Genomic DNA, 10,038 nt, shown 5'->3' with positions numbered 1-10,038 from the left:
CCCGCTGGAGCCGTCGTTCACGAGGGAGGACCGGGACGACATGTGGCAGGAGCTAGTAGCGCTTTTGAACGAAGAAGTCCCTGCGCGTAACACCAGGGCCCAGTGGCAGGCCCGATGGAGGAATGAGCGCTACTATTCGCAGCAGGGTCTTGCCAAACTCCGAGGGCAGCAGAGGTGAGTGCGAGCACAATTGTACTGTGGTCGGTCATCTTACACGTCCCACTTGTGCTTTACAGCAGCACCCGTGGCGGCCAGATTTCGGATTACCGCGGCCGCGTCGTGCTTGACAGGGACGAGTGTGCGAGGCCCATAGTTCGGGTGGTCTGAATCGGTAAGCACTGGCTTAGAATATCATTGTTACTTGTATGCTGCGAACAAGTGGGCTCGTTTGCTTCGAGCCATTACGCGCTGTTAGTTTTACTTTTTCAAACAATATCGAGTGGATCACCCGGCCGCCGCGTTAGCTGAGGTGCTAACACGTTGCGCCGCCCAGAACAGAATGCGAAACAGCCACATTTGCGGTGATGACGAAAGAACAGCCGCGAACTATATTTCGAAGGTCACTAGAGCACCCTACGTGTTCCAACCCATTTCTCAGACCCTCGAGTCGAGTGAGGTGCGTAGCCAGTAGGCTTGCCTCCCTCCACCCCTCTCTCCGAAGTCTGTGTGTCATAGCATGCCGCTGTTGAAACATTCTAAAAAAACATTGCTATTGTCCACTTCCACTCCATACTTCTTATTGCACTCAGTGTGTCAATCAAGAAACTTCTTACTATAACAGGTGAGCCCTGCTCCAGCTGCTACTGGTGTGGCTGAAGAGGATGTGGCCCAGGATCTTTCCCGTGCCCCAACTCGTAAGTTTCGCTGATGTTTTTGATTAACTGTAGATGGTGTTACATGCTCACAGGTGATGCTCATGCGTGCAGGCATATGTTTGTGAAGAGATGACATCTGTGGGCATAAAGACAAAAGGCTGCACAAAAAAATTTGGCAAACGGTTGCAGGAGCTAGTTGTATGCATAACTGTCAGATGGAATAAACAGGTGTCCTGCCTTGTAGATGTAGCAAAAAGGTAGCATTGCAAAAATGTTCAACATCTTGAAATGTTTCCCTATTTTGTCAATTGCTTCAAAAGTGAAACTGAAAATGTGCTATTGCTAAATATACTGTTCAAAAAGCAAGCTCGTTATATAACTTTTTCACATAGCCATCATACACAAATGCACATGTTTGCACCTGTGTTAAACCTGCTTGCTGTATGTTTTGCATACTGCAGCAGCTAGGGTTTCGGAAGGAGATTGTGTCAGTCATCGCGTAAAGCCGGGCAAACGATTGTGTAGCCCTGAAAAGGGCTGTTTGGTTGCTTCTCATGCAGAGGCGTGAGATGCGTTTGATGAGATGAGCGAAAATGAATTCCGGCACCGCTTTGGTCTGTCCAAACGAAGTGCGTTGGTTGTGCGGTGAACCAAGCACCATTCATGGATGCCGTTGGGTCAGTGGATTTTCAACAGAGAGGAAATTGTTGCACACACTGAAACTCTTCACGAACAGAAGCTTCCAGCGAAGAGTCGGTAGCAGGAAATTTATAGATGATAATGGCAACACATTTCTTGGTTTCCAGCTCATGCCGCAGCTGCGAGATGGGGGCAACCGGCAGGCCGAGGCGCTGGAGTTACTAGCCGCAAACACCAGGCGGCAGGGCCAGGCATCATTGGAAAGCTGCGCCAGGTTCAACTTCTCGGTGACGCGGTCCACAAATTGCAAGGCGTTGGTACCCTCGCCCGGGCCCTCATTGCAGCGGAAGGCACCTGCACAGTGATTTGTAAAGACTAGTTGTACATATATGTAGATTTATTTTTGTTCACATCATGAGCTATGATACGCTGGTTTGCTTCAATGGTGCCCTGCAATTTTCTTTCAGTTAATTTTCTTTTTCTGCATATCAGAAGCACTGATGTGCTGTTTCATTGTACATAGTAAAGTGTAGATCAATGGTAAATCGTGTCCTGCGATGTCATTTCTTTTTAATCTCATCGTGCGAGGTGATGCATTCAGCAGTTTTGTAGTACATGTGCATAGCACAGTGTGGTTTCATTTATAAATCATGTTTTGCCATTTCATTTTTTAAAATCTCATTATACAAAGTCATGCATTGAGCAATTTTGTAGTATATGCACATAGTGCACTGTAGTGTATCCTTATGTTTATAGTGGTATACGTGTAGAATATTGTGGCACACTGTACGTTTTCTATCGATTTTTACACATCCTAGAAAAAAAGAAAAGCGTTTGTGAAAGGTCTAGGTTGCACAACAATTTTGAAATATTGCAAGACCAAAAAATAGTTGACGAATACGTGTTCTGTTGCTTAGAAGTGTTTAGATAACAGGATTGGGTACAAACAGAAATCAATAATAGAGGAAGACATATCAGCAACCAACAACTTGCATTTTTTAGCGAGTTCAATTAATACCGGTTCGACTGTGCCTTGTTTTCATGTAATACAATGACTTTCGTGCTGCGAGACGCGTGTGTTGTTGCAGAGGAGCAGCAGGCACTTTGTAATAACTGCATTTGTATATTATACAAGGAAGCTACTTTTATATTCTTTTCCTTGGCATTAAATTTAAAGGATATTTATTTATTTTGCTTTTTATGTGCATTGCTCGTGATACTTGTAATAAAATTTCAATTCTGACACCACCCTTGTTGTTCACTTCATTTACAAGCACGATTCTTGTTGCACTAAAGCTACCGCATCTTGCTGTCCTGATTCAAACAGCCTTTTCCGGTTACCACTTTGGCTGTGAATGGCACCATGTGCCATTCATAGTTGAGCTCTCACTTGTGCTTAGTGTGAAGCGCCATATTTTACAACCTGGTCGAAGCATTTCATCAGCATGGCGTTGTGTGACAAGGGGGCATAGGTCGGCAAAATCACTCATGAGTCGACTCACTCAGATTCAGATCGAGCTGCGAGTCCAAGTGAGTAATACATTGGTGAGTTCGAGTCCGGGTGAAAACATTTTAGTGAGCCCGAGTCCGAGTGAATCCGCTTGAGGAAAATTTTGGTGAGTCTGAGTTTGAGTGAGCCCCAAGAGCAAAATATATTTCACGAGTGAGTCAGGGTGAGCTTCACATTTTTTGCCAACCTATTCAAGGGGGTTATTCATTGATAGGAGAACGCTGTTTCATTGATATGTGTAGCAAACATTTGAAGTGTAGTAAAAAAAAACAGTGACAAACACAATGAACAAAGACAAACACGCACCACGCAATGCTGCCGAGGTCGTTGCAGGCGGCGGCGTACTCTGCGCAGGTGCTCAAGCATGCAGGCCCTGTAGTTCTCGAAACAGGTTCACTACACGGTTGCGCTGCTGCTGGCTCCCGTTGTGGTGGTGGTGGTGGTGGTAGCTCAGCTGCTGCTGGCAGCAGTCAGCATCGTCGGTGTCGTCATCGTTTCCTTCGAGAACAGGCTCATGTGCCGCCAACGCAATGTCGTGCAGAGCTGCACAAGCAGCAATGATGCTTGAGCAGCTGTGCACAAGCTTACAGCGATGCACCACTCCACAACATTGCGCATGGCGGTGTGGGCCTTGTTGTAGTGGTTATCAGGGGTGCCACGAGCTGGTCGTCCGGGCACTGGTGTCAGGAACCACGGTTCTAATGTATAGCTGGAGTCTCCTGCACGAGGTCGGCATGACAGCTGTAGTGATAACGTCTTGAATGTGGCAAGCATTGACAGCACTTACCAAGCAAGCCGAAGTTTTGCTTCCAGGTGCTGACGGAGAGGGCTCCCCCGCCATACCCACTAGTCATGACATGACCCCAGGAAACATGGACTGACATCCAGAGGTCGGCATCACATGTCTGCAGAATTCAATTCAGTCAAAATTGTGCCCATAAATGACCTTGGGTACAATGTTGGGTATTATGTTAATGTAACTACATCTGTCTTCACTGTTACTGACTGTTGAAACATAGCTATGGACAAATCATCGACAGGGTAGGACTTGTACCATAAGTTCTAACACGAGGACAATGCAGTGTCAAAGGGTAGTCTGCATGTTTACTGCTTCGAACAACCCATCTTTCAGCCACCAAAGCCTTTTAACCAAATTACTGCTGTATGTTTAAGGCAATGTATCACAAAATATCTACAACACGAAAAACTTCGACTGAAAAAAGGGTTATGAAACAATGCGTATTTAATGTACATGCTAGGACGCGTTCCGAGGGACCGAAATAAAGTTTATTCATCCATCCATGTATTGATCCATGTAACGTCCATCACGACAATGAACAATAAGGACATACTACGGCACATTCTGGGAGCGCTAATCTCAACAAATACAAATCGAGAATCAAGCTTCGGGTACACATGGCGAACGAGCAACGGTAATATTATGCACTGTGCAGGCCGCTGAACCAAAGTGTACTCCGCGTCACATGATTTCATCGCTTATCCTAAGCCAAGTGCCCTGAAACGAACCAATTCCCGTTCTGGATAGATCGAAAATACCGCTCCCACTTATACTCAGTTGCAAAAGCCTCAGTAAAGCGGAAAGTTTAAGCGATATAAATGAAACAATTCGCTACGCATACAATGCATGAATAATACTCACGATCGTGGTGTTGAATGCGTAGAGTCCCTTCCCCGACATGTAATGCGTCGTGTCCGCGGAGCTCAGGCCATGGGGCTTCGGGATTGCGATGAGCGTACCATCCACGCACCCGACCACAACGGGAATCTGCCCGAGCCGCGCGAACGCCGCCTTTGTTCGCTCTTCGCGTCTGTGGTCTCCGGAAAAGGCCACCCACCGTTTTTGCCCGCGAACGACAGTAATGGCGTGTTCCTGATGAACGACTGCGACAGGCTGCTGAATTCCTCGCAGCCGACAGCTCGCTGGAAGCATCCGATCGCAAAAATCTCAGCGCGCACAACGCCTTCCGCTCTGTTTAAATCCCACTGGTTCGTTGGCACCCGATGACGGGGCCGAGATCGTCGCACAACCAAGGTACAGTACGTTTCGAGAAACGAAAGCGACGCCGGAATTCACACTCGCTCATCTCTTCAAACGCATTTCGCACCTCCTACCATTCTGCATCTGCTTCGAGAAACGCCAACGTAGCAAGGAAGCACCGTTGCAAGCGCCATTTTCTCAAAATCAGCTGTTGCGGCAGCCGCAACCGCCGCGTCACTCGAAATACATGCCGTGCGACGCCATTGTTCGCTCGAGAGAACGCGAGCGAACGGGCTCGCTCTCCGTTCACTTTTAGCAGACGACATGCTCGTTATGACGCGGCATGACGTCACCAAAAAAGAAAACATCAAGGGAAAAAAAGAAATGGCCACGCCCCTTAGAATGGCGTGAGTTGTCTGGCTTCAGCCAATCAGCGCGCTTGTTCTCCCCCAGGAGAACGAACAAGCGGAACGAACAGATCTCCGATCGCCCCTCTGGCTGTTCCGCGCGCTGCGCACGCGCGGCGGCTGCGCCGGCCGAGGAGGTGGCGCCCCGGCCGTTGTTCGTTGTTGGGTCGCGTGGGCGCAGCTTTCTTTCTGCGGCAGTGTTATGGTTTGTTATGCTTTACACAGTGTATTCGAATCGCAGTAAGCATTGCGACGATACAGTAAGGGCTGCATGACTGCAAGCGGGGCTTAAAGTCTCCCTTCACTGGAGGGGGGGGGGGGGGCCCTTACAAAGCGGCAACATATATGTATATATATAATCTCAAAGAAAAGATCGCCTAGCAGCGATCTTTTCGCCGCTAAACTGATGCTGCTGTGGCCTCAGCGGTTCTGCTACGCGCAGATCGTGGGTTGTTGGAACGCGGTGCGAGCTGTCATAGCGAAGAATAAACGCAGGATTTCTCGATATATCGGCCAAGAACCACTTTCGCGGTCGTATTATCCAGTTTTGGCAAAAATGTGATGGTATTAAACGCATGAAAATGCATTACTTCAAGGGATGTTGGCAGGAAATAAAAACGAAAATGTATTAGGTTGAAAAACGTATTATGCAGAATCGTGTCAACGAGATTTCACTGTATATGTATGCTATAGATTAAGCGTTAGGAGAGGTGTTTGCGATGATCACAGTGCAGTGAAGCCAACTGTCTCTAAACTGAACAAATGCTTATGAATGCTAAACAAATACATATATTATTCCGAATTTATTTCGGGCATTGATTGTGTCAATCCAATCAAGCAATAAATGAAATTATTTTGGAAACGATTTCTCAAAAATAAATCGGGATGTGAAGGCGGGATATGTGAGCTCAAAATAAGTAACATCAGTTGACTCACTGCATTCAGAGCCTCAGGCACGACAACGCTATATTTTATTTTCACTACCACTTGCCTAATAAAGTAGGCAAAATACGTGCGTCTTTGCAATTACAGCAGACTTGTGATGCACAACTAAAAGAATGAAAATTGAGTGGCAAGCTTAGCAGACCAAGGTGAACCATTACTGATTCACGAGCATGTAGCTTCACATTCAGGTGCCTCGTGAAACAGTATCCTGTGCCAAAACGCTCTGTCGAACAGGGTTGTGACCCGTGGTTTCAGGAGGCGTTGCCCGTGGTGTTCAGTGTCTCAGTTAATTGCATTCAGCAGTACAGCGATACCTGTTTACACCTATGGGTCAATTCACTGCGTGAATTGACCCATAGGTGTAAAATCCAAAGAACACCCATGGGTGTTTAACAGAACGTACACCCATTGTACACCCAAAAATAAAAAAAGGTGTGCGAAGGGTGTGAAAAGAAGACATTACACCCTTTCGGATAATATTGACAAAAAAGGGTGTACGATAGGTGTTTTATCGCAAATGCACCTATAAGGGTGTGAAACGGTTTGCAGTGTAGTTAGCGAGGCACTGAAAGTTGTATAGGAATACGTCCACTTAGGACAGCTAGTAACCGCGGAGCAGAACCATGAGACTGAAGTAACTAGAAGAATAAGGATAGGGTGGAGCGCATTTGGCAAGCATTCTCAAATCATGAATGGTAGTTTACCACTAACCCTCAAGAGGAAGGTATATAACAGCTGCATCTTACCGCTGCTTACCTACGGAGCAGAGACCTGGAGGCTTACAAAGAGGGTTCACCTTAAATGGAGGACGACGCAACGAGCAATGGAGCGGAAAATGATTGGTGTAACCTTAAGGGACAAGAAGAGAGCAGAGTGGATCAGTGACCAAGCGGGTGTTAATGACATCATAGTCGAAATCAAGAAGACGAAATGGACACGGGCAAGGCACTAGCGTGTCGGCAAGATAACTGCTGGTCATTATAGGGGTAACTGACTGGATTCCAAGAGATGGCAGATGCGTGAGGGGGCGACAGAAAGTTAGGTGGGCAGATGAGATTAAGAAGTTCGCGGGTATAACGTGGCAGCAGCGAGCACAGGACCGGGTTGATTGGCGGAACATGGGAGAGGCCTGTGCCCTGCAGTGGGCGTAGTCATGCTGGTGATGATGATTATGATAAAAATCGGATGGGTCACCCTGTATAGATGCTATGGCTGTCAGGCATCTGCAGTCTTCGAAGATCAAATCTACGTCGAGGCAAACTTAATTTTCAACGGTAAAGTTATATTTTCAAGACTAATGAACAAAGACTTGTACATTTTTAGCAACATAAGGACTGTTGTTGTGACGGAAACGTTCTAGGGCGAAACAATTTATGGCAAATCCATTTTTTGCAATCCAAAAAGTCCCATGCAATCAGATATTCATAATCTAATTTCACGGCCCTGATCCAAGCGATATTGAAACAGAGAGCGCCGCGAGCGCAGAAGCGGCCGATCTGTTACGTCAGGCGTAAACAGTCCGTGACGAAATTTGAATGAAGACAGGTCGCTGCGCAGTCTGATCAGGGAAAAGCGGCAATTGGTCTGAAATTCACAAGTGGATAGATTATTAAGGGCGAGCTTTGTATGGCTCATGAGTGAAAAAAATCCAGCGCCCGGTGACGTGAACACACATGGTACCAAAAGGTGGGCCGATCCCGGAGGTATAATGCGTGCAGGAAGCTTCAAGAGGAAAAGGGAAGGAGTGGGGGGCGGGGGGGCTTAGTGTAGTAAGCGTACGTCAGGTGATTAGCAGTGGTAATTAGTGCGTAAGGGGAATCAACTGTAAAGTATGATGAATTCGAGGGAACCAAATGTGAATTAAGGTTAATCACGTGCAAATTAACGTTAATAAAGGATAATTTCTAGGGTTTTACGTGCCAAAACCACGCCATGATTATGAGACACGCCGTAGTGGAGGGCTCCGGAACTTTCGACCATCTGGTGTTCTTTAACGTGCCCTGACATCACACAGTACACGGGGCCTCTAGGATGTTAATTAAAGGTGAATCGAATGCGGATTAACCGTGAAGAAATGGGTAAGGTACAATAGCAGGAAATCAATTGTTAAAGTGAAATAAATTAAACCAAATTTAAGTTAACAGTGATTGAAACATTAACGCGTATTAACGTCAATGTTTATAAGCTGTTCACGTTAATGTTTCGGGTGGACAGCCTATAAATATACTCAATAATCGCGCTGCTTTGGCCATACTTCTCAACATGAGGATTGGTGCTGCATGAGTAGAACTTGTGTCGACGCGAAACAATTACTGCGACAAATCGTACTGAATAATCATTTCCTATTGCGCTTGAAGTCTAGAGTAAGCACTATGAAAATGCGCCCTTGAACATATAGCGAAATAACAAATTTGTAGAAACGCATGTATGCTTTCTGCAAATCATACATATACACAGAAGCAATTGATTTGCAGTGCAAATCACACCACATTCATTTACTGCATTTTTTGCAGTTACATAGACACAACAGTTAAGCTTTGGGTCGAGGGCAAAGAAAAGCATTGAGATAAACATCGTTCCACAAAACGAGCCTATAGCTGCGCCTAAAACGTATTTTGAACGCGCGTGTCATGCTAAGCAGCACGCGAGCAATGCTCATTGTTGAGTATTCTCTGACACGAACTTCTGCATGCGAGAAAGGGAGAGAGACAATAAAGTGAGGCAAAGGCAGCGAGGTCAACCAGAATTATAACACCCGGTTTGCCACCCTACACCAAGGGGAGGGGGAAAGAAAGATGGGAAGAAAAGGGGAGAGAAGAGCAGGCGCGCGAAGAAAAAATAGAAGGTTGCGAAGTGGGATAGTCTATTCAAGAGGCCATTGCCATGAAAAAAAAAGGTAAATAAGGTCTTAATTTAGTTCTTTTCGAGTCGGCATTTTAGTACTGACTGTTTCGACAGGGGCCTGACGTCAAGACGGGCCAACACAGCCACTAGCGGCATGTCTGTGCGCCCTGTAGCGAGTACAGCGAGAAAGAACCTGTTCTATAGACATATGGTAAGACATATGGGCGCCACCACCTTGGGCTGTTAAACGCATGCTTTATTGCGACAGCAATTACATGGACAGTCTCGACGGGTTTTTGCCGTCGCTGTCATGTCCCTCCCGTATGTATGTTCTACCGTGGGTAAAAGCGCGCGAGCGGGGACGACGAACGCGGCCGAAACAGAGATCAAGCGAGCCGGCCCATTTCCGTCGCCCTGAGGGCGCATGCGATAAGATCACCCCGCTCGGGCGGCCTCCGTCGAAGCAGACAGGAAACGCCCCGCCCGTCTTTAATGACCTTGAAAAGACGCGAGGTGGGGGGGGGGGGGGGGGTGTCGCGCGAGCAGCAAATTTGAACTTTGAATTTAAGGGCGCGGTCTTGATCTCGACAGCCATCACAGTGGGCGGCTCGTATACCCTTCTACGTGCTGCGCTCTCAACGCGAAGTGACTATGCGGAGAGCATCTCTCCCGCGAGCGGCCGTATTCTCTTTTCTTATTATCATTAAATGCGAAGCATTTCTTAGCGAACTTCTGCGACTTTGAGCGTATCTATCTATCTATCTATCTATCTATCTATCTATCTATCTATCTATCTATCTATCTATCTATCTATCTATCTATCTATCTATCTATCTATCTATCTATCTATCTATCTAGCCGCCTGCGACTTTGTGCTCT

The 10,038-nt window shown here is 46.7% G+C and overlaps 1 protein-coding gene and 1 long non-coding RNA gene across 2 annotated transcripts; one reads left to right on the top strand and one right to left on the bottom strand.

Annotated features, from left to right (window-relative positions):
* Positions 1–250: 250 nt before the first annotated feature.
* On the top strand, positions 251–1,707 carry LOC125758916 (uncharacterized). Its single transcript, XR_007416464.1, has 3 exons — positions 251–331; positions 782–854; positions 1,622–1,707. It is a non-coding gene; the product is annotated as an uncharacterized LOC125758916 (long non-coding RNA).
* LOC125758905 (putative nuclease HARBI1) lies at positions 1,381–4,836 on the bottom strand. Its single transcript, XM_049416679.1, has 4 exons — positions 4,625–4,836; positions 3,752–3,869; positions 3,271–3,683; positions 1,381–1,808 (listed from the first exon to the last, which is right to left on the bottom strand). Exons 1-3 carry the CDS (start codon positions 4,661–4,663, stop codon positions 3,415–3,417), a joined length of 426 nt encoding a protein of 141 aa, XP_049272636.1. The 5' UTR covers positions 4,664–4,836; the 3' UTR covers positions 1,381–1,808; positions 3,271–3,414.
* Between the last annotated feature and the right edge of the window lie 5,202 nt (positions 4,837–10,038).

The sequence above is a fragment of the Rhipicephalus sanguineus genome, chromosome 1, assembly GCF_013339695.2.
Source record: "Rhipicephalus sanguineus isolate Rsan-2018 chromosome 1, BIME_Rsan_1.4, whole genome shotgun sequence".
NCBI classification, from domain to species: Eukaryota; Metazoa; Arthropoda; class Arachnida; order Ixodida; family Ixodidae; genus Rhipicephalus; species Rhipicephalus sanguineus.
Note: the sequence above shows the minus strand (reverse complement) of the source record. Positions and strands in the feature narration are given on the sequence as shown.

Bases quoted from the DNA above. Each gene is read 5' to 3' on its own strand.
- LOC125758905 (XM_049416679.1), bottom strand. From the start codon at position 4,663: ATGTCGGGGAAGGGACTCTACGCATTCAACACCACGATC. The intron at 3,870-4,624 runs GTGAGTATTATT...TGAATTCTGCAG, and splicing joins ACGCATTCAACACCACGATC to ACATGTGATGCCGACCTCTG. The intron at 3,684-3,751 runs GTAAGTGCTGTC...GACCTCGTGCAG, and splicing joins GCAAAACTTCGGCTTGCTTG to GAGACTCCAGCTATACATTA.